Source organism: Danio aesculapii, chromosome 13, assembly GCF_903798145.1.
Source record: "Danio aesculapii chromosome 13, fDanAes4.1, whole genome shotgun sequence".
NCBI lineage: Eukaryota > Metazoa > Chordata > Actinopteri > Cypriniformes > Danionidae > Danio > Danio aesculapii.
In genome coordinates, this window is record NC_079447.1 from 33244244 (window position 1) to 33268717 (window position 24474).

Genomic DNA, 24474 nt, shown 5'->3' on the forward strand with positions numbered 1-24474 from the left:
TTATGTGGCTTTACAGTCAATTGCCTTTTGGAATTATTTCATACAATAATCAGATAATATGGCATGCTGTGTGCACTTAATGGTGCTCACAAACCATTCAAGTGACCTTCATTATTATATACGTGTATACCATATCTATAAATGTATTTGTTTTATTTAAGATGATTTATTATTTATAATGTTCTTTAGAACTTGAATGCACTCCAAAATATGACACATTAATATATAACTATATGACTATATTTGAAGTATTATAAGTAATTTGCGTTTTCCTCCTGTAGAAAAATGTCACAAGAACAATGCTTAATGGCTCAATGTGTTTTTTAAAAAGACTAAACACTATTGATATAGTATACAACCAAGTACATGTGACAAAGCTGTCAGAACACAAACAAGTCACTGGTAATGAAGTGTTTTCATGTCTCCCAAAGAAAAACCCATCTAAGAAAATGCTAGCAGGCATCTGCACACTCCGCCTCTTTGCCTTTTTTTTTGGTTACAATAACGTGCAAACAAAATGGCGACAATTGGCCACGCCCACTTGCAGCTTCAGTTACACACTTCAGAAACCTATGGGTGACGTCACAGATACTACATCCATATTTTTTACAGTCTGTGGTGTTTATGTCTGTGAGAGCTGCAGGTCAGAGCTGAGCTCATTAATATTCATGACACGATCTGATTCTAGGTCTATTTTATGGAGTAATACATTAGAATAAAAAAATATGTATATTGAATTTGCTGAAGCCATAAACTTGCTATGTAGATGTCAGAGAATAAATTAACTTATTAAACTAATGCAGGATATGCATCCTTTTAGTTAAGTATTGGATATTTAGTTTGTTTAAAGTCCATAGCTAGTGTAAATTGCAAAAACAAAGTTTCAAATGTACACTTTAGGGTTTAAAGTATAGCCTGTTTAGATATCATACCTCATTCAAGCTAAAATGGTCTTGTCCTTGAAATATTTGCCACCTTTGCTCCCTTAACACAGTTTACATCTCTCAAGTAACACACAATTATCATTCCTGCCAATTAAAGAAATAGTTCACCCAAAAATGAAAAATATACTCACACTGTGAAGCTTCAGCAGTGAAAAGGTGGATTTGTAATTAAGTCTGGCCTCTTAAACTGGACCCCTCCACCTGCTGTTAGTCCTCTGCTCTCTGCACTGAGACGGACACATGTCCAGCCACGCTTCTCCCCTGCTGATGTGTGCGTGTGTTGATTGCTCATCCCAAGCAGGAACGAGTGGATAAGGGCATCGAGACGGATGGCTCTAACCTGAGTGGGGTGAGTGCCAAGTGTGCCTGGGATGACTTGAGCAGACCTCCCGAGGACGAGGACGACAGCAGGAGCATTTGCATTGGGGCACAGCCACGCAGACTGTCGGACAAAGGTGAGGCATGCTAAGGACAAATGCAATTTAAGAACGGCTCAACAAACCAGCTTGATGAAAATGCAGTGTCTCAAGCAGGGATTTTGTTTTTCCTGTATAAGTATGGATTTATGCACAGACAAACTGAAAATCACAAATACTATTCTTAAAGGGATATAAAGTAGAAAAAAATAGACAAAATAGTACAAAATAGACAATATTGTCTTAATTGACTCTCCTTCCACTTAATCTACAATATACATACTATATTGTAATATGCCTCTACAGTGAGCGCTCGTTTAAGCACGGGAGTTACGTTCTAAAAATAGCAATAGGTGAAATCCGGGAAGTAGTCCGCTTTTCACAATTATTACAGATATTGCAGTAGGTGATCTGCCTAAATGCTAACCTGTTAGCATAATATCTTTCAAATACAGTCCCTCCCCTGCTGTCCAAAGCCACGCCTCCTGAAATCATGAGCGTGCACATTAAAGATGACAGAAACCCACTAAATTTTTACAACTTTACAGTACTATATAATACTACATTTCTGAACGAAACTTGTCATAATGTGCAATATTTCATGCATGCAATGATCGCTGGTCTCACTCTGTCACATGCTTTGTCCTAAAGCAACTAGTGTGTATGTTTAGTGGTTGGCTGGCGTCGTGCAGGAATTGCACTTATTACTAAGCTTTATACTTGCATGCTATTTCAGACTGAATGTTCAGAGTAGCATGGTAAACAATATAGGGAGCGCATCACAGGCTGTCATTGTTAAAAAATGAACCAATGTGATGTGAATATAAAACCAACCTCAGCCCAGTAAAGCAGGCTAGACAGATTAGCACTATTTACAATGTTTTGTTGTTAAACTAAATAAAAATCTGCATTATAGATATTGTAAAAGGTCCCTTATGAAACTATAAATAGTCACATCAATCATTCGCAGGAAGATTTCAGTGGCTAAACAACACAAATTGCACACAAAAAATCTACGAAACTGCAAGGTGAACCGCGTTATGGCGAGGAATCACTGTATATGCATTCATCAATTTGTATATTTTGTATTCTCTATTTACTTTTAAAATTCCTTTATTATTTGTTTTGTTTGTTTGTTATTATTTGTTTTATTATTTTAGTTTGTTTCCTTTCACTGTTATGAGGGTGAGCTATCCTTTTAAATATGGATTAATGCTGATAATACTGCGCTAGATGGTGGTGCACTCATATTAAATCAGCATAAGACAGTTCTAACTTATTAAACTAAACACTGTTTCGGGAACTATTAAATGCTAAAACCTTTAAATAAAAGAAGTAAATTTGCTAGTCAGATTTGAGTAATTCTAACAGGTGTCTAGTCTAAAATAGTTATTTTCAAAACAATAGTTGTTTGTCTATAGCAGAGATGGCCAAACTAGGGCCCGTGGGCCAAAGTTGGTCCATGGTAACCTTTGATTTGGCCCGCCATCCCATCTGAGAAGAATGATTTCGAGATTGTCAATTCAAATTTAATGTAACTTTTTTGTTTTATTGTTAAAAGCTAACGGAAATTAATTTGATTCTGCTTGACTAGCGTATTCAGCATCAACTCCACTGTGTTATAAATCTGATTGTGTTTTTATTGCAATAAAATCATTTTTAAAATTGTAATGCATTAGTTAATACGATTTAAAGTTATGTTATCTATATATTTTGAAATATTATTAATTAAATTAGGAAATTACCCATGGCAACTTTAATGTAATATAGTTTTGGTATATTTAACTTCAGCCCATGGCTTTTAATGACATTTGATTTTTGGCCCTTCATACGGAAAAGTCTGGGCACCCCTGGTCTATAGGATTTAGCCTCCCTCCAGTGTTTACTTGTGTTTAAAATTTGTCTTTTTAACATTACAGACTGTTTGGTCAAATAAATCAATTGCAGTTGTATCTTCCTTTCATTTGTTTCCAATAACTATTCTGTAATAAATATTATCACTTTTATTATTTACTATTATTATTATTATTATTATTTTATCTTTTATTTTATTTATTTATTATTTATTACATGTAAGTGTGACTTAAAGTGTTGGTTAAGGGCTTTCAACCATCTTTCTTTTTTGTGCTCAAGTATTTGTGTTGTTCCTACAGACACTGAACAGATTCGAGAAGCCCTGAGGAAAGGACTGGAGATTAAGAGCAAGTCTGTCCTGCCTCCCATCAGCGGTCAGAGGCACAGTCATGAACGGCCACAGTAAGTCCTGCCCTTCCATGACAGTCAGTTCATGACAGAAGAGTCTGATTATTCTACAAGCAGATGTGTGGTTTACTCAGTGCTGTGACCTTAATTCTGGAAGTAGCAGGCTGGAGAGTTTGCCTTAGGACACTGAACTGCTTTGGTTTGCTATGCCACCTGTTTGAGACTGGATGGCATCATTGTGGTTTGTGCCAGAGACAGAGTGGGTGCTTTAAAAAAAATAGCATACAAAGTGTCACCAGGATTCTTAAATCCCTTTTTATTCTATGCTGTTTTTGATTTGTGGACAAAAATGTAATAAACAATATTAGTAGTGTACCTCTAATAACAATAATTGACAATGGAGCATGAATGAAACTATGGTCTCGTCCACTTTTTGAACAATCTTTTTATGGAGATGTAACAAAAATATTACAATATAATACAAAACAATCATATTTACAGTTTTTCATTTGAGTAGAAAACCAACAACAGCAAAAAAACAACAACAAAAAAGACAACAGCAATCCAAAAGAAAAATGGACCCTAAACTTGATTATACAATACTTATACTTATACAATACCAATACTTACTGATTGGATACTAAATATACTGAACTTAATACTGAAATGTGTTAAATTTCAAAACCAATTTTTTTTAAGCCTTAAAAAGTCTTAAGTTCACTGAAATATTGTGTTGTAGGTCTTAAATCATTTTCAATTATCTTCTTAATTTCCCTATGTCCAAGTAACGCTACCCAATCGTGTCGACACACAATCATTTATAATCCATCTCAGTAATATTTAAGTTTTTCATTGCAAAGAGATGCAATTCACAACAGCTGTTTAACATTTTTACAGCACATTCTTCAAATTAAATTCCCCAATCAGGGATAGAAAACTAAAGCAACACATCTCTTTACATGATCTTCCATTAATACAAAAACTAGAAACATACAAAAAATCCTTAGTGTTTAGCCCTGTATAGGTCTAACATTTCATTCATAATGAATTCATAACTCATAATAAGTTTGATTTGAAGAAACATGCAGAAACCCTGCAGGATTCATGTAGGGATCATGTGACAACCTATTTCATTAACATTTAAGCAGAAATGTTGTAAATGTGCGACAACTAATTTCATTTAATGTTTAAACAGAAGTTTTGTAGTTGGCTAGTCTAACAAATCCTAGAAGACAATCTGTGGGATATCCATTTGAAATTGTCTACTTTAACTATAATTTATAATCTCTTACTGTATGCTGCTGAAAAAAAGGCTGAGTAGATGCAATGTCTTGCATTATGGTGAATGTGCATTATACTTATGCCTTAGTTTCAGCCAATATAGAAACATGTTTATTAATATAAACTGTTGCACTAGGCAGCACAGCGCCAGTAAGTTCAATATGCTTGTTTGATGAACAAGTACTTGTTTGAATGAGCTTCTGTATGGAAAGTACATGTACACACAACAGACAACAGACAATGAAATATGAAAAGACAAAGACTGACGTGTTGTGGCAGCAGCTATACATTATGTACAGGTATTACATTTGTTAGAATATTGATGTGGGATTTGTTGGTAAAAGGATAGTTCACCCAAAAATGAAAATTGTCCTCCTTTACCAACCCTCCGTTTTTGAAGAATGTTGGAAAACAGCAGCATTGACTTTCATGGTACAAATTAAATATATATAGTATGTTTGTATGTGTATATATTGTTTTTCTACTATGGATGTCAGTGGCTACCAGCATTTCCAACCTTCTTCCAATTATCTTTTTTTTTGTGTGTGTGTTTACAGAAAAAGAAATGGTTAAGATTTAGATTAACTTGAAGGTAAAAAAAAATGGTTAAACTTATTTTTTTTGGAGTGAACTATCCCTTAAGGGAGCCAATCACATCGAATTTACTAAAGGCGGTAAGCGTTATGTGCGTTGCTTATGCGCCCTGTGCGTTGCTTATGCACCCTGTGCGCCTCGTGTTTTAACCGTCTGCTGCGCCTCGCGTTTTTACCTTTGTGCACGGTGCGCTCGCAGTTGAAAAAAATTAACTCTGAGCGGAAAAAGCGTGTTACATCAGTCGTGTCTTTTTCATTCTTCAATCAAATGAAAGCAGAGGTGGGGTTTCTGTTGAGGTGACGGCAGTGTTTGTGTTGTCAAGACAACTAGAGACTTTTGAAGATGGAGAAGAGACTTGCTGTTTTGGGTTATCTGGAGCTACATGACTTCACAAATCTTGAATATCACAATATTATTAAATATTAAAATTATATTATTATCAACAGCAACACTCTCGCACAATAGGCAGCTGATTCAGTCTTTGCCTAGTGACAAAGCGCACTGCACTTTTTTCTTGTCAACAAAAAGGGCAGTGCGGTGCGCATCGTGTTTTTAAAACGTAAAAGCGAGTTTGGTGTGAAGTTTCACTTGTAATGTTTCTCTTTCAAACACCCAAAGTATAAGGCAACATATCAGTGTGATGACTTAAAATGTTCATTATGTATAATTTGACACAGCACTTTTATGTTGTATTGCTTAATCACTGAGCGATATATGATTGGTACACCAAGTTTCTGGTGTCAAAAATACCTAAAAAGCAACCTCTACCATACTACATTGCTTTTTTAGGATCCTTTTATAAGGATATCTAGCACAACAGTACACTTCCGAAAGGGTGGAGCTGGACTCGCTGCAAAACACTATTGGTTTACAGAGAATTGTCAACATTACATTCAACAAGCGGGGGAACAATAGCAAAAGACGCTCCTTTTTTAAATTCACAGACAAAACATGACACTGTAATAATGCAATGTCTCTGCAGAGATGAACCATGCTCAAACAAAGCTCATCGTTGGCGCAGTAGCCTAGTAGTTAGTGCTCTGACATATGGTGCAGTAGCACGTCAGGGCATCCCAAGTTCGAATCCTGGCTCGAGGACATTTTCCAACCCTACCCCCATCTCTCTCTCCTACATCATATCCTGTCTCATTACTGTCCTATCTAATGAAGGCAAAAAGACAAAAAAAGAAACAAAAAATCAAAGCTCATCCCTTCCTTTTGACATGCCAAGAAGCAGGAACAGGATCTGCTGCATGTCCTCTTGTTGTTTATGCAGACATGTGGACTGCATGAAGGGCACCGCATGTCCTCTACATTTGAGCATGCTTGCTGCGCGTCTTCATTAGAAATAATGAACTTGAGTGTGCAAAAGACACGATATATAAACAGCCCGTATGACTTTTTTCATTTCAAACCAGAATTGACATCAATTGCAACTTTTTGGCATATACGACGCTGTTAGACATGGAATGACCAGCCTGATCAGGGTGACCTAATCGTACTGTACTTAACTTATACCAGTCAATGAAAACAAGACCTAACACTTTAGGCCCAATCCCAATTCTATTTTTGTACCCCTACCCCTTCCCTTGGCTCTTAAAACCGAATGTGAAAGGGAAGGGCTTCAAAATTTACCCCTAAGTAATGGGACAGCACCTGCACATGTCATCATATGTCATTGTGATCTCTTGCTTCACATGAGATTAGACAATGGCGACTGCTGTAGTTATTCCAGTTGTGTTATTTTTTGGTATTTATCTTCAGGAAATCACTGATGGCATATATTATGTTATCATAACGATATAATGTAGCAATAAGATCGTAATACTGTGCATTTAACACAGTGGCCAAATTCATCTATGTAAACACACCAAAAACAACATTGACATTATAGCAGACACTGTAAAAAGCCCATTCCCATCGACTAGACTTTTCTAACCGGGTGTTCCAGTGTCACCGAGTGTCAGAATGTTGTGGGACTGCTATACAGGAGTTCTGATTTATGGATTATAGATCGCGAAATTTAGCATTTTTTTATTTTAGCGTTTTGTTTTTAAAGCATGACCGTAAAAGACAAACGCGGTTATAAATATATTAAAACATGTGTTTGTTTGTTGTATAAATCTGTAAAAATGACAAAAAATACTAATTTGTGGATCTCTTTACTTCCGGGTGTAACTATCCTGCCGTTGTAACTGGTGTATTCTGGGAAGTTTTTTTACCCCTTGGTTTCGAGTGTGGTCCTGAAAAATTTTCATTCAAAGGGCTATTCACCCCTTCCCCTTAGCCCCACGCCTTCAAGATAAAGAGAATCGGGACACCACTACCCCTTCACTGGAACAAAACGAGGGGTAGGGGTAAGGGGAAGGGCTAAGAGGTAGGATTGGGCCTTAGTCGCACTGCCCTCCCCTATTTGGTGCACAGATAAAATGGCTTTTAAAGAGGCCTGCAATTCTTTGAAAGGAATGAATTTCATGTGCTTTGGTTAGTTGAGCTTAACCACAATATATATCAAAATCACCATTGGTTTGACAGCGGCCTAGAAGCCAGTCTAATATGTGTATAATTACTTGCAGGTATTTTTCAGACACAGCCTGTGCTTTCAATCTTTGTCCTCACGAGTGCTGACTCTTGCCAGCTGCTTTGCTATTGTACAGCACTTTTACTACCAGCACACAAATTTAGCTTCAAGTCTGCCAGAACAGAAACTTTTGTACTGTATTTCTTACTCTCATTAAACCCAATGCTTAGATGTTACAGTAAATTGAGCATTGAAAAATAAACAGTTTGGCGCATGTGGTTTTATTAACAGGGCTGCGATGGTAGCAGTTTGCTGGGGTGACTGTTTTAAGCACTCTGTCCTCATCTCATTAGTTGCTGTGCAATCCAGATCATCTCAGTGTGTCTGGGTTAATCTCACTCTCCTGTTGTCTGTGCCCCATTGTTTGGTCACGGCCCCCTGCTAATTTTGCCCCAGCCAAAGATTTAGACATGCATCCGGGGGCTCAGCCTGACTGTTGGATATAGTTGCTTGTGTTGCCCAATTCAAATTATTACGATAAGTGAAGACAAAATCCAGAACTCAAGCAATTTGTGCTCCTTGCATTTTTGGAGTCGTGCAGTATTTGGCAAATATTGGATCAATACAGTAGGACCGTACATCTAATCAAATTCTGATTTAGACTAGTTTAAAGGATCAGTTGTCCAAAAAAAATTCAAATTCTTTTATTAATTTTATCATGGTGCTCTACACCCCTGAGACATTCGTTCATCTTCAGAACACAAATAAAGATATTTACGAATAAAAAGCAGCTTCATGCTCCATAGTTCCACATTTAAAGTCAAGAAAAGGAACCAGAAATATTGTCAACACATCCCCTGTGACTTCAGTGGGACAATTGTAATCAAACCAAGCTCCATGATCAATTTTGTGTCGCAAATAACTGTAAAAACAACTTTGTTTGCCTGTGTCTCCCATTTCAGATCAGGGTCGGTGTGAGGGTATGTTGCTGGCTGCCCCCCAGATTACGATCATGTTAAAGTGGGTTTTGGAAATAAAACATGTTATTTGAACATACAATTTGCCAAGTGTATTGTCTTCCTAGTGTGAATAATAAGCTGCAATAGCAATATTTTAGTTAAGGGCAGACTGTTAGGCAAGGTCAAATTTTGATTGGTGTTTAAGCACATGCCCCACTCCACTGCAAAGGAGACTTCACTCATCCAAAAGAAGATTGCAGCTCTACTGAGGTGTGATCAAATATTTTTCTAATTTTTATAAAGTTTTCGTGGTTAGTCACAGTTGTCAGGTTGTTGTTCCATTAAGCAAACTTGTAAGAATAAGTAGATATAAATAGCTTTTGGTGGTGTTGTGTATTAGCAGTAAAACTTTTGTATTGGTCTGCTCGTCTGATGAGCTAAGACCTATTTATAAGCCTGTAATGAGTTTCTAATGTGTAGGTCTAGGTTTTTTTTCTTTGCGTGGATATTAGGCATGGGCCAATGGCATGATAACCTTGGATAAAAATATAACTGATTCACGGTATTGCGATTGCTGCTCTAAAATATATGCTTTTTAAATGTCTGGGTAAAAAACAAGAACTTTTTTGTGCTTTGAACACAATGGCTGCGTTCGAAATCACATACTTCCAGATAGGGTGTCAAAGTGAATTGTTTCTTCTGTGCACCGCGATGCAGACGTGGACAATTCGGTATCGGTTCAGTAATCATAACTGGTTATTATGTACTGACGTCATTTATCTCATATGCGCTATGTCTCCGTAGCTTACTATGGCGAGGGAGGCGAGCATGAATATTTACAACGCTCCAACTACTTAAAAACGCAGAAACTGCTCAATTTCACTGTGTGTGTGTTTGCTGGACAGTCTTTCACTGACACTTACAGCAGAAGCCCTGTTTCGCTGAACTTGAGAGAATAAAAGTTCTCTATTTCTAAACTCTATTTCTCTCTGTCACTGTGGCTCATTTGACCTGCTGACGTGACTTTTCCTCTCATCTCGGCTGTTACAGCGATACTTCTGGATACAGACGCAAGCACGTGTCTGCAGAGTTTTCTCCACTGCGTCTATCATGGATCAGCTATGATCGCCGCTGCCGTTTATCAGTGAACAGTGCCAGAGCGTTAAGAGCCAATCGCACAGCCCTTTCTGATGAACGCGTGACCACACACCTCTAAATCCAGACTATATAGTACGCTAAAAAAGGTATGTGAACAGAGTAGTATGCGAGAAGTACCCGGATGACCTACTACTTCCGGTGAAATTCTGAAGTGCACATCCGATAGACCCATGATGCACCCCAAGAGAATTCATGTCTTATGAATGGGAGTGAAGCGGGTATGTCACGTAGACATGGGCCGTTATAAGTTTCTGACGGTATGATAACCTTGGATAAAAATATCACGGTTTCCCAATATCACAGTATTCTGATTACTGCTCTAAAATGAGTTCTTTTTAAATGTCTGGATAAAAACAACAATTTTTACCCCCTTTGAAAACAGTATATTTTATTTTTTGAAAGATTTATGATATTTTGGAGCAGTAAACATGTCAGGCTAAATAATGAAAAGAATCATTGACCTCTGCTGTCTTCATTAGTTTCAAACACACTGATTTCATTACAATTTAAAACGACATCTTTAGATATCGTTTTTGCTGGAAATACTGTTGTCCAGTTAAAAAAAACAACAACTTGCATATACCATTGGAACAGTATAATAGAAAATTTTGGCGGTTTTAAAACCTTGACTTTTCTAAACCGGGTTATACCTTGAAAACGGTTATCGTCCCATGCCACATGTCATGTGATGATGACAAAATGGCATTAGTAGTACGTTCAAGCTCCATTAATACTCTATAGAATGTACTTTTCAGTTGGTCGAGTAGTAAATTCAAATGCAGTACCTACTGAGTAGAAGGCAATTTCGGACACAGCCCAATATGTTTTATTTTGAGAAACATTTAAAATGTTTTGGAACGGTAAACATGTCAGGCTAAATGATTCAAATGAATTGAACTTCTTGAACTTCTGCTGTCTTCATTAGTTTCAAAAACAGATTTCTTTACAATTTAAAACAGCATCTTTGGATTTGTTTTCTGCTGGAGATACAGATGTCCAATTTAAATAAAACAACTTGCATATACCATAGGAATGGTATAAAAGAAAACTTTTGGCGGTTTGTATACCTTGTTTACCTTGAAAACGGTTATCGTCCCATGCCTAGTGGATATGTAAAGATACATTACATACTAGGTACAATTTATGTTGTTGTAGCAACAAGATGTATATTTTATGGTGTGTAAAAAGGTATTAAAAGGGTAGTGATTGGCACCTCTCTCTGTATCTGACGCTCTCAATGGCTGGATACTAATGGCTAATACTACTGGATCTGATGGCAGTATGTTGTATTACACCCTGATATGGTGCAGGAGATAAGATATAGGAGAAAAGAGTCGTGTATATACTTTTTTCTTTTTATCTGCACAAAAGTGTTTATGGAGCTTTGTATGATTGCAGTCGAACCACTAAAATTAATAGGAGAATTTTCATATTTGGGTGAAGTAACCCTTTAACTAAACTGTATTGAACTTATGTCTCAGCATACGAGGATGTGAACACATGAACATGACCATCTCCAGAGCTGCTTTGATGGTCACTTCACCAGCATTTGCGATTTATTTGAAAAGAACGATGGTCATATCATGAACACACAGAAACTTCAGAATCCCCAATCAAAATAAAAATTGAACATATCTAATTTATATGTTGTTCTGAAGATTGTAAAAGCTCCATTATATCAATTAATTAGACAAACGTTTTTGATTATTTAAAAAAAGAAAGCATGTTTGCTTGTTTAAAAGCATGACTTCTGTGGTTATTTTATAGAGGTAAAAAAGAGGCCGACTCCTTCATGGCCAATGTTTCAAATTTAATAAGGAAAGTTTTATGTTCATTAATATCATTATGGGCATTTAACTGTTACTGTGTGGACATTTACCTTTTTTTCAAGACCACCATTCATCAGCTTTGAATCCGTTCATATGTGGTTCATGCAGTCATTTTCCTTTTCCTTACTGTAGCGACAATATTACCAGAATCAAACATGCAGATGCATAACAGACCTCTTTCAACCTCTTAAAAGAAGGAAATTTGTCTTTTTTTCTGTCCTAAGAGACTGTAAAAAGAATAAAATTGATTTGCTAGTTGCCAGTAGTGGTAAATGCATTTATTCAGTTTGCTGTGGTACAAATCTACCCCTAATTTCTCCTTAGACAATCAGTTGGACATTTCCAGACCCAGCAGATATCAAGGTAAGAGCCAACTACGAGTGAAACTGAAACTATTTCTTCAGCAAATGGGCTTTGGAGACAGTTCTTTATTCCACACTGAAATGGGTGTTCAGAACAGTGTCTGGAAGTTACGTTTAGTTAGAACAATGAAATACAAAAGATTTACTCATTTACATTGTACTCAAAACATTGTTGGACATTTAAGCTACCAATCTATCAATATCATTGTTCTCAGGGTCCATTTCTGGTTGATAATGGGTCGGGTTCATAGTTAATGAATGTGGATTCTCTGAAAAATGGCCTTAAGACCAAGAAATAATTTTAAAATAATAAAACCCCCAAAAGAGTTTATTTGATATTTCATTAACTAATGAAGTGACATTTTATATAGTTCATTTGTGGCTGAAGTGTCCAAATATACAGATCAGAGCCCAGTTGGATAAATTGAACTGTTTGTTTTAGTAGATATTTTTCTCCCTCTTCTTTATCCTAGGAGTCGTAAGGACAGTCTGGAGAGTGAGAGCTCGGCTGCTATTGTCCCTCATGAGCTGGTCAGAACACGACAGCTAGAAAGTGTACACCTGAAGTTCAACCAGGAGTCTGGGACTCTTATCCCAATGTGCCTCAGGTAAGACATAATCTGTAGTAGGTGTGTAACATTACACAATAATAAATGTTCAGTGGCATTTCAACCTGTTTTGCTTCTAGCAAAAAAATGAAGTGTAATAAAATGCTACAGTTTTAAGAATTGCATTTGCAACATCACAGTACAGATGCCAACACTTAAGAAGCGATCGAATCATTGTTGATTATGTTTTCTAAAAAAAATCTTATCTGTTTACTTATTTCATGATTTATTTCAAGTTTATTTGACAGGGACATTTCACATTAATAATACAGAAATTAACAATGTACCAGAATTAGCCAATTAGAACTGATGGTAAAATGTTTTTTATTTGCTTAAAACATATAAAGCAATCAAAACATAATAAATGGAAGCTTCTATTTGCCTTTTTTTTAAATAAAAACAATCCACCAAAAATATATATCAATGGTTGATTAAGCTTGGATGTCTTTATCATGCATAGTTTTGTGGCACATGCAGCTTACACGCAAAACATGTAGAGCAGATACAACACTCGTATACTAAAAACTTGTTGTTGCGTTTTCGTTGTGCCACACTGTATCCGTTGCAAACAACATTATCTCATCATTATCTGTAATGGATTAGCACATCATCTAAGACAGATAAAGTGAGCTAATAACTAAATGGCATAAGCCTTTAACACACAATAACAGAAACGATTTGCTCAAATGGAATCACGAATTTAGCAGTTAACAGTGTTGTACACCTCAGATTGTGCTAATTGCATATTAGTTATTACATTTAATCATTAAGTGGTTCTATTCGCATAAACAAAAAATGGCAAGAGCAATATAGGACAAACTGCACAGATAATAAACTTCAAAAGATAAACCCAGGCATGAATGAAAGAAACTTTACAAACTTTATTTTAGAGACCGGGCATGACCAAACTGTTATAAAGCTAGATGCTGAATTAGGTGGACTCTCTTCAATCTATTGAAAGATGCTCTACCAATAACCAGTCAAAGCTTCCTCACCATGAAACTTATTTTGTTAAAATGTGAAGGTTTTACTGGCAGGGTTCAAAGCTAAGGGTTTTTTCTACTGGCTCAATTGGGCCAGTGGTTCAGATTTGTACTTGCCCTGCCAAAATTTTCACTAATTTAATAGCTATTTCTTAGCCACATTTTTTAAATAATGTGTCAAAAGCCAACCATAATTGTACACATACACTTTTTATTCAGCATAACTTTTATTTAAATACAACTGACTATTAAAAAAATTACAATTGTGATGTAACTAAATTTGAAAAGAAAAATCAATGTCAGTATAATCATATATATATATATATATATATATATATATATATATATATATATATATATATATATATATATATATATATATATATATATATATATATAAGCAAAATGTGCACTTTAATTTAAGTGAGAGGTAAGACTTTGTAAAGTTGTCAAATTTTGTAAAAATCTCTATTGAATTAATGAATGATCAAAAAAAAAAAAGCGTTGGCAGAAATTATGCATTATAGACTTAAATTATAGAGAGACAGAACTGATGAAACGAGACTGCAGTCTAATCATGAAGCAGATCAATGTTGCAGAATCATCATGAAGCAGATCAATGTTGATCTTTCTTTGGAGGTGTCAGTGCAGAATGAACAAAACAGTAGGCTTAATACAAAATATTATAAGATTAAAATATGGAAAAATTATCGTATAAACAGCACTCATTCACTGTCGTATTCAACATGAAACACACATTTACCGCTAGGAATGACATCCCACCCTACTCGTATTTCTCTCTTCATATAGCCATATATGCCTATTACATAACCATAATACACTGTTATATAGCCTGGTTTGTTAGTTCGTTGGATCGTTTTGCTTTTTCACTACAATTGATCCTTTCCAAAGTTCGTTTCAATTGAGCCGAGACCACCTAGTTCAGACAATCTCAGACCAATTGATTTGGCGCAGATCCAAGCTTGATTGAGGGATTCACATATGCCAAACGAACTGCGCTAACTAGGCAAACGAGACAAAACATCAAGGTGTGAAAGCACCCTATTTTCACGCAGTTGACAAACAGTTGTAGCCAAAGTAAAGTTTAGTGACAAGCAGTGGTGTAGTCCTTAAAAAAAGGTGGTGTACTATTGCACCCAACCCAAATTTTAAATTAAAGTAGGCAAATAAACGACGAAAGTCAATGTTTCTTTGATTCATTAGCTATATATATATATATATATATAACTATTAACTTCCACGAAAGGAAAAACAAATACTATGTCAATGTAAGTCAATGGTTACAGGTTTCCAGCTTTCTTCAAAATATCTTCTTTTGTGTTCAACCGAAGGAAAAGACAAACCAGTTCAGAATAAGTCAAGATTGAGTAAATGATGAAATTTTTCATTTTCATAGAAAACTATCCATTTAAAAAGAAAAAAAAATTTCGTTTTAAAGGTAGATGCTAATAGTCTAATCCTATTCAATGATTTATATTTAGCTAATAGTGCCCCCAGCAAACCCAAATATTGGCTGAATATATAACGATGTGGTAAAACCCAACTGCTTAACTCTAAAGACACTTGTAAGAAAAATAAAAAAACTGTACAAAAAAACATTTTTCAAGACGGCCATATCAAGTACTGTATTTTATTAACATAAACTGTATATTTAAAATAAAAAAATTAAATCAGGAAAACAAAAGCAAAGCACACAAATTAGATAACAAAATACAGCATGTAGCTTATTTAATCATTTTAATATTGAAACTTTCTTTACTGGCTTATTACTTTATATTTAATAGGTTCCTTTAAACATCAATTAGCCATTATGTTTGATTGTCACATTTGTGCATGCTTGTTTTAAACCAAGCTATTAGGAGTCTGCTGTCGCTATACTAGTAGTTTCCCTTTTAAATTGCATATTGTTACGCGTTTAAGTAAGAATTTAAAATGATATACTTAAAAATGTTTGACTAATATGGTAGAGTTGCATACTAAACTAGCAGTATTCCACTGTAGTTCATACACAGGCATAGGCATTTGAGTTCTGAATGAGCCAAATAGGGTCAACATACCTGTTCACTGTAGTACAAATCATTTTCTATATTCAATAAAATTTTTTCCATATATTAAATAAATAAAACGACCACTTTATAAATTCAAAATGGCATAAATATAAACATATAAAAATGTACATGCTTTTTTACATATTTCACTATCACAATACAAGTCATAATAAGACAGTGATGTTTCACTCTGATATGCAGTTAAAATGAGTATATTCACTGAGTGGTTCTGTCACTGTGTTTAGTCCTGTGCATGAATATATGCTATAGTTAATGCCACATGCACTGTAATGTGTTTTATTTTCATAGTTAATTTTGAAATAAACATAGTGAAATGTTTGTTAAGAGCTGCATTTTCGCTGGAGGAAGCAGCTGTGATGAGGAGAGGAGCGCCGAGGAAACGGTAGATGGGGAAACCCGAATGCTCCTCCATGACCCATTGTGGCACAAGTTATACAAGTGTTTCTGTATATGCAGATATTATAACAATCTTTCGATAAACACACACCTTGTGCTCTCGCACTGCACAGCTGTAATGTAAAACTAGCTGAAAATGGCCGCCGGTTTTATATCAAAATCAAAGGGGACTGAGGTGATAATTTTTTAGGGGGCTGAATAGAAATATAGGAGGGCTAAAGCGACGCCCGTGCTGTTTTATAATTTACCTGAGCGTTTCAGCGAGACATCATCATTCAGTTGACTTGTCGTGGTCTTCGAAAAACTCATGAAATTTTCTCACAGCTGCTTCACTCGTCAAGGGGCGGAGAATGGCGCAATTTATACAAAATGCATCAATTGTAACATTGAGATGCGAGTTTAAAAAAAAAACATTTGGTATACAGTTAAAGGGGTCTAATCAGCAAAACAAGTGAGTATACCGGGGGTGTATGCAATTATTCATCCTCAGAAGTCGTAATACCCAAACAAAGTAGGCATATGGAGTATACGTGCGCATAGCAAGGACTACACCACTGGTGACAAGGCAGCACTGGCCTAATTGGGCCAGTAATGACTCTATCTACTGTCGCGAGCGTCTCGCACACTGGCCCTGGCCCATCGGGCAGTCCTTATTGTTGAGCCCTGACTGGGGTGCTCATGGCGACCTGAGTTCAATGCACGGCTCAAGGTCCTTTGCCGATCAAGCTCGTGTCTGTAATCTTCACTCTTCTATTTTAATAAAGTAAAATATTAAGTAAAGTATATTAAGATTAAAGTATTTATAAAGTATTTAATTTTTTTTTTTTGCATTTGAGTGTCATGAAGACTGTGTCATGTCTGGGATGATGTGCCACTGAAGATGATGCATTTTGCAATAGAAAGGTTAATGAATCATCAGTCAATTTGTTGTTAATTTGAAGTTCATCAGTATGAATTATAATGTCCAGCATCTCCTATCTTTGGAAAATATATTGATGCCTACAGTGAGTTGCATTGGTTATTTTGAAAACCCTGTATTACGTTTTTCCATGAAAATGTGTACATAACACGTATTCATGGAATCAACTTTGCTGAGGTGTGAACTTTTTAACTTCAGGACGACGCTCAGGTTTCCTGATTTCGCTCTGAAGTGAGAAGTACACACTGTTACTGTTGCTGTTTAAATCGCCAATACATTCAAGTTTTACAAACAAACCAAGCTCTCTGACGTGCCAACAGCTTTGATTTCGCTGGCAGGAACATAGTTGGATATGAGATTTATGTAATCTCCTTGTTTGGACAGAAATGGAGAGACAAGGCTCACAGAGAAACCTTTGTTTAAAGTCCAAATGAGAGCAGGGGGAAAGTGAACGTCGGGTTTCTTATAGCTTTAGCCTTTGATATTTCCCGCTCACTTTAACAGATACGACACTTATCATCATCATCTGTGTAAATGATTCATTCAGCTTTATTCCTTCTAACCTTTTCTTGTAGAGGTCGTCTGCTTCATGGCCGACATTTCACATTTAAAAGTATTAACGGAGACACAGCAATCACCTTCGTATCCACTGGGGTGGAAGGAGCATTTGCCACAGAAGAGCATCCGTATGCTGCGCACGGGCCGTGGCTACAGGTAACAGACTCGTATTACTATTAATACACTAATATATACAAAGTACTTCAAGAGAAGGTTGAAATATGTGACTAGCTGTATACATGCTCCTGTGTTACAGTGACCATTAAGAGGTTAAAATATTTATCACTTGTATTGCTTCTAGTTATTACTATTTATGAAATACCACATCAGCCACTATTACATGGGTAATGTTACTATAGTCAATCAGTGACTACATTTACATGGGCATTAGTAATCAAATTAATCTGAATAAGACTATAATATGATTGAGTTGTTTACATGAGTTGCTTTTTGAATGTTCCTTTCATGATCCCATTTTACATGTTAAAGCACATAATTCGATTAATGTCATTGCTTCACCGCTATCCACATTTCTTCTGGATTTTCATGCAATTTCGGGTGTTTCATTTTAAATTTGTCAACTTTAACTGCAGTTCACTTTCACTTACATTCAGGAACATTTCATACGTGCCCCCCATGAGAAACCAGATATTGGATGCGAGTATGAACTGCTGGAAGAGTGTTGTTTTAATGGCATTTAATACCACACGCCTTATTGGAAAAAAACTCTGTATTTTTCTCTGTATATATCTGTGGTCTTTTATTGACTTGGGAAGTGCAGAGAATAGTGTCAAACAGCCGTGTGAGTGAAGACTGTCCTGTTGCAAAATGTGGCGAACATGTTACACAACGATACTAGTTTGATTAGGGTGTATACATTTCTGTAATGCACTTCAATCATAGGACTAAAATCGGCATACTCCACATAATCCGTTTTCTGTTTAGTTCGATTACGACCTTAATCGGATTAAATTAACCAAAAATCGCGGTAGACTCTTAATCAGAGTATTGTCTTAATCGTGCCAAAATCGTAATATTGGTGTCCATGTAAACATACTGAGTCATAAATGTTGGTGATGTTGCTTACTAGTTATCTACTGCTTTCCACATCAGTTTGAGTGTGTCTGTGCTGTTTCAGTGTGACATTAAACTAATTAAATCATAGATACATTTGTGATTTGAACAAAAGAAATAGACATTTCAGTGTATTTAGATCCAATATCTGTGAAGAGATGATGCCAACTGAGGACGACACGTACAGTCAATACTGAAATACACTTCATTGAACATGTACACAGACATCACTTATGTAGTATATAACTGCAGGTTAACTGTGTTTATATATATTAACTATAACTGTTAAAAAATATATTTGTTAAAGTTATCAGTAATTAATAAAGTTATGGTAACCAACAGTGGTGGTTCTAGTTTAAATGGCACCCTGGGCGAAATCACCCCAAACATCCCCCCCTCCCCCAAGAAATAAAGACACTATGTTGTTGACTTCATATTTATTTAAAATTTTTAAATATATAATTTAAATATATACATTTAAAATAATTATTATAAGTACATTTAAATATGTTTATTTTCAATGAATATAACAGTTTGTTATTTATTATTATTATTATTATTATACTAAATAAAAAAACAGAAATCAATCCTAAATGGAACTGAAAAACAATGTAAAGACACAACTAGAGTAATACTCTAAGACTTTTGCATGAATATTAATTATGACAGTTCTATAGAATACAAAAAATAAATATTTTTCATAGAATTATCTGTTGTTTGAGACCTGACTCATGTCCGAGAGTTAATGTTATGAAGTCTTAGTTACCTCCCTGACTGATTATTCCTCCTTTCTGCTTCATAGCCATGCTTAGTCAAAGTAGCATCATCATCATATGATATAAACTTTTATTTTTGTCGACTTGCTCAACATGTTGCTGCATATCGGCGTGCATGTACAGTAAACAACTGGGATCCAGAGCAGCGTGTGTGAGGCGTGCAGGAATGGCTTTCTGCGCACATGCGTCAATCTGTTTTCACCAATGCTGTTTCGGTTGCACATAGACAATAACAAACTTGCACGTGTGAAAGTGGCCTTTTTGTGAATTGCCCCTAACGTCTTTATTCTGGGATAACCACTCTAAATTAATACACTTGCATAAAGTAAATCTTATCTCAAAGCTTTTACTGGGGCACTTTTTTTGCACCATCTCCCCATGCCGCCCCCAGCAAGATGCCGCCCTGGGCGAATGCCCATATTGCCCATGCCTAAATCCGCCACTGGTAACCAATAATTGTAACTTTTCTGATTTTGATTGTAATGCAGTAATGTGCACCTTTTTGTAAAGCTGCTTTGAAACAATCATTCTTGTGAAAAGCACTATCAAATAACTTGAATTGAATTGTGACTGGTCAGTGTAGTAAATGCTCTAAGCTTTCATTTAAGCCAGTTAATGCTGATTCATTGCAGTTTGAATGTAGTGAATGGCATTGTTTATCAGTTATCAGCAAATGGTTGTGCTACCAGTGCAACATCTAGCAAAATTAAGTTGCACCATCATCTAAAAGGACACAAAATGCGACCGTTTAGTTGCAGTCTTGAAACTTGGTATTATTTTAAAGGGTTCTTAATTTTTAATCATTTTAGTATTAGTTAGTATCAGTATGTTAGTCTTAAGGATGCCTGTAAGCTATGTGCTCCAAGACAGTGACAAAGGTCGCATTTAGAAGATCTAGATCATAGGGCTGGATGATTTGGCTTAAAAGCAAAATCTCGAATTATTGAACATTTTATCTCGATTACGATTAATGAGCGATTATTTTATTTATTGCCCTTATAATTCACTGATCGATTTTGTACAGTAAATATGCTCACATATTACAAGTGAGAGATTTTTGAATGATTGGTTATTACTTGATTTTAAAATAATTGAAGGAAACACACGTTAGGGAAAGTAATAATTCGATTATAGATTCTTTTCGATTAATCGCCCAGCCCTAATAGATCAAATGTAAGCATCTAAAGCTTAAAGTTTGTCACTTTCGCCTAAATGAATCAACAATCTCAGTTGCTTTAGTTTCTCACCAAATCTTGACCAATCAAATGCTCTGTGGTATTTGATTTGCCCCTTAAGACTCTTCTTATTTGCTTTTCTTTTGATGTGCTGGAGCTCAACCACTTTCTCTGTCAGAGCTATCATACAACAAAGGCTATTGGCTACTCTATATCCCACCCTCCACTCATGTTTCAGTATTACAGATTGTCAAACATTGAATAAAAATACACTTCAAAGCACTTCACGGGACCTTTAAAGCAAGTTTACACCACTAAACACCACAAATTGTTGCTTTCAATTTAAAATTTAAGTCTTTTTGCTGGTTAAACTGAAATGTTTGTTATTTGTGTACATTTTCACCTGATTTTGGTCAAAATGAAGTCACTCCGGTTGTTGTTTTGGGGCCTAAAAATGCAGCATTGTTTCACAAACTTTTTTCTGATTTCTTTCATTTAGATATTACTTACTGAGGAGTTTGTAGAGCAGATGCTAGCAGAGATTCGGGATTTGAGCACCCGTGATGTGGTAAGGTTTTTTCCTGTACCTCACATTACCATATTTCACTATGCTTCGTAAACTAAAAGCTGTATATGTGTTTCCCCCTTCACCCAGTGTAAGCTGCCGAAAGAGTACAGCTGGCCTGATAAGAAGCTAAAGATCTCAGTCCTGCCAGACACTGTGTTTGACAGCCCGCTGCAATAAGACTCACTGTGCCTGATTACAAACCCACAAACTCTTTTGCCTACAGACAGCTGAAGGAAACAGACACTCTTGTCCCAGAGAGCATTGTAGATGATTGCACAAGACAGAACATTTTATAAATGTACTACATTTTGTATTGTGTCCATTATACCACTTGTCTTTGTGTTGGTCTACCTATTCAATCCTAATTTTGTTTCTTGTCTCATTTTCAAAAGACGTGCTATATATTTCTTGTTGAAGTTTTAGCAGCACACTACAACGTGCAAGCACTGGTGCCTTTATTTACCCTGGAGTGTCATGTTAAGATAAAAATCACCTTTCTTAAAGGAACAGTTCACCCAGAAATCAAACGGTCGTCATTTACTCACACTTAACTTGTTCCAAACCGGTTTGAGTCTCTCATCTTTTCACATTGTTTTTCTGGATGTCAAAACTACCGGTTTTCAACAGTCTTCACTGTTGTTTCGTGTTCAACAGAATATTTGAAAGACGAAACAGTTTGGAACCACTTTAGAGAGTAAGTAAATAGTCATTTTTTGGGTGAACTGTCCCTTTAAAGTCCTGCTTGTAATGTGAAGGTAAGCATACTACAATGTTTATATATAAATACCAAGTCTGAGTATCTGGTTTTACTCAATTTACCTATTTAAAACCCAGTAGTGCCTATTAAATGATGATCATCTTTCATAAGGGCTTTAGCTGTTTAACAATAGGTGGTTAGTCAATTCACCTACACAATACCAAAGTTTGTACATTATGTGTAATTACATGCAAAGTGCAAAGTAACATGATGAGGAGCGTGAAATAACTTTTTTTTTGTTCTTTAAAGCTATTTCACTTGTATTAAACTTAATTTCCTTTGACATTTTGATTGCATTCCAAGCCTTCTTGTAGGAAAGCAAACTAACTGGTTTCTGAATGGCAGTCAATTTCTCTGAATGCGTGTTTGTCATTTTTTTTGGGATATGTGCTCAATATTTTAGGTCAAAGTGTATAAAAGAACCTTTATTAGTGCTTTTTAAAGATGAATTTAATTCGAGTGTACTGACATATTTTGTTTTTGAATCACTACACTGCCTGTGGTTTTGTTACCTTTAAGTGCATTAAAGTTATTTACATAAATCATGGTGTTTGTGTTCATTTTAACTGCGCAGGCTGAAAGCAGCACACATTTGCTGCTTTGTCGACTGCACATCCATGATAATCTCCTGTTCCAGCAAATCCTAGTGCTGCTCTTGAATTGAGATCTGGTGACTGGAGGTCATTTGAGCACAGTGAACTTGGGGTCATGTTCAAGAAAACAATTTCAGTTGTTGGAGTTTTGTGATATGGTGTGTTATCCTGCTAGAAGCAACATCACAAGATGTGAACGCTGTGGTGGACGTGATCAGCTACAGTACTCAGGTAGACTTTGGCGGCATTTAAACTCAACTAACAGCTCCAAAGTGTGCCTAGAAAAAAAAATGGCCCATTGCCGCAGTTTGAGCCATTGATACAAGGCAATATGGATCTACATTTTTTTTCATTACGCCTATTTGGTCATATACTGTTCTGTTTATGTAACAGTGATTTGATAGAGTTCTTAGTTTATTCTCATTTCTTTTGGGTAATTCTAGTTTGAACCTGGACATAAAGCTCCAGTTTAATGTTTCCACTTTGTATTGTTTTCTAATAAAATACATTTAAAAAAAAGATGGTCCCACTTTATATTAGGTGACCTTAACCAATATGTACTTACACTGAAATTAAAAATTTTTTACCAAGTACTTGCTGTGTAAATGCATGTTTTTACATTGTATTTGTGATTGATTAAATACCTGCATGTAATAACAATGTTGACACACCTTACACTACAGGTCTCAAACTGAATTCCTGGAGGGCCGCAGCTCTGCACCGTTTTGTTCCAACCCTAATCAAACACAGCTGATCCAACTAATTAAGGTGTTCATATGGTGGCCGAGAGAGCTTATTCATTCATTCATTCATTTTCTTTTTCGGCTAAAGCTGCGGTCACACTGGAGTTTGTGTGTGCGAAATTCTGTCGTACGGCACTGCGAAAAGGGGCGGGATTAAATAAGATTATTAGACATTAAAAAAGCGAGCGATTGCTCCATGTTTTAAATTTCTGTCCAGAGAGATCATGTTTTGATCCTCGATTGGTCTCACGCAGTCAAGTGATGCGATTTCGCAGGTCAGTTTACCAAGGTTGAATTTTACTCTGCAGCGAACTGCGAAACTTAACGCATGACTCTGCGTTTACGGTCTGACGCATTCGCGTGCGTATGAATGGAAGTCTATGGGAAGAAAAGTCAAGTGTGACCGCAGCTTTAGTCCCTTTATTAATCTGGGGTCGCCACAGCGGAATGAACTACCAGCTTATCCAGCATATGTTTTACGCAGCGGATGCCCTTCCAGCTGCAACCCATCTCTGGGAACGAGAGAACTGAATGCGCATGCAATTGCGAAAAACACCAGCAAATAAAGAAACGATCTTCATCAATTTGACCGCACACGTGTTGCAAATTCTCACAACACAAACAAGTGAAGAAACATGCAGCAATTGGTCACAACACAAACAACTCAGGAAACACGCTGCAATTAGTCACGACACTTGCAAATATCCACATAACACAACGGGAATATTTCAAGGGGACCCAAAACCATGACGGACCCTGCTGAGATATGGATGTGTTATTATGTTGTGTAATCAGGATATTAAAATAAACTAAAAACAACTCCCCTTTCAAAGACCACCAATCACTTCACTGAGCAACAGTCACGGCATAATAACACATCCATATCTCAGCAGACTGCAGCGCGTTAAGCTCTCTCAGCCACCGTATGTTCAAGTCTACTAGAGACTGTTAAGCAGGTGTGAGTTGGA

The 24474-nt window shown here is 36.1% G+C and overlaps 1 protein-coding gene across 4 annotated transcripts in view; it reads left to right on the top strand.

Annotated features, from left to right (window-relative positions):
- The window catches only part of sufu (suppressor of fused homolog (Drosophila)), a 35900-nt gene extending 13188 nt beyond the window's left edge, over positions 1-22712 (top strand). The window contains exons 7-13 of one of the 4 annotated variants that reach the window (XM_056470641.1): positions 1246-1399; positions 3514-3616; positions 12229-12267; positions 12740-12874; positions 17838-17976; positions 21345-21413; positions 21501-22712. In XM_056470641.1, the coding sequence (XP_056326616.1) occupies positions 1246-1399; positions 3514-3616; positions 12229-12267; positions 12740-12874; positions 17838-17976; positions 21345-21413; positions 21501-21590 (729 nt within the window). In that variant the 3' untranslated portion in view covers positions 21591-22712. Of the gene's footprint in view, positions 1-1242; positions 1400-3513; positions 3617-12228; positions 12268-12739; positions 12875-17837; positions 17977-21344; positions 21414-21500 lie in introns of all 4 variants that reach the window. The other 3 variants (XM_056470640.1, XM_056470643.1, XM_056470642.1) reach the window with 3 other exon arrangements.
- Positions 22713-24474: the final 1762 nt, after the last annotated feature.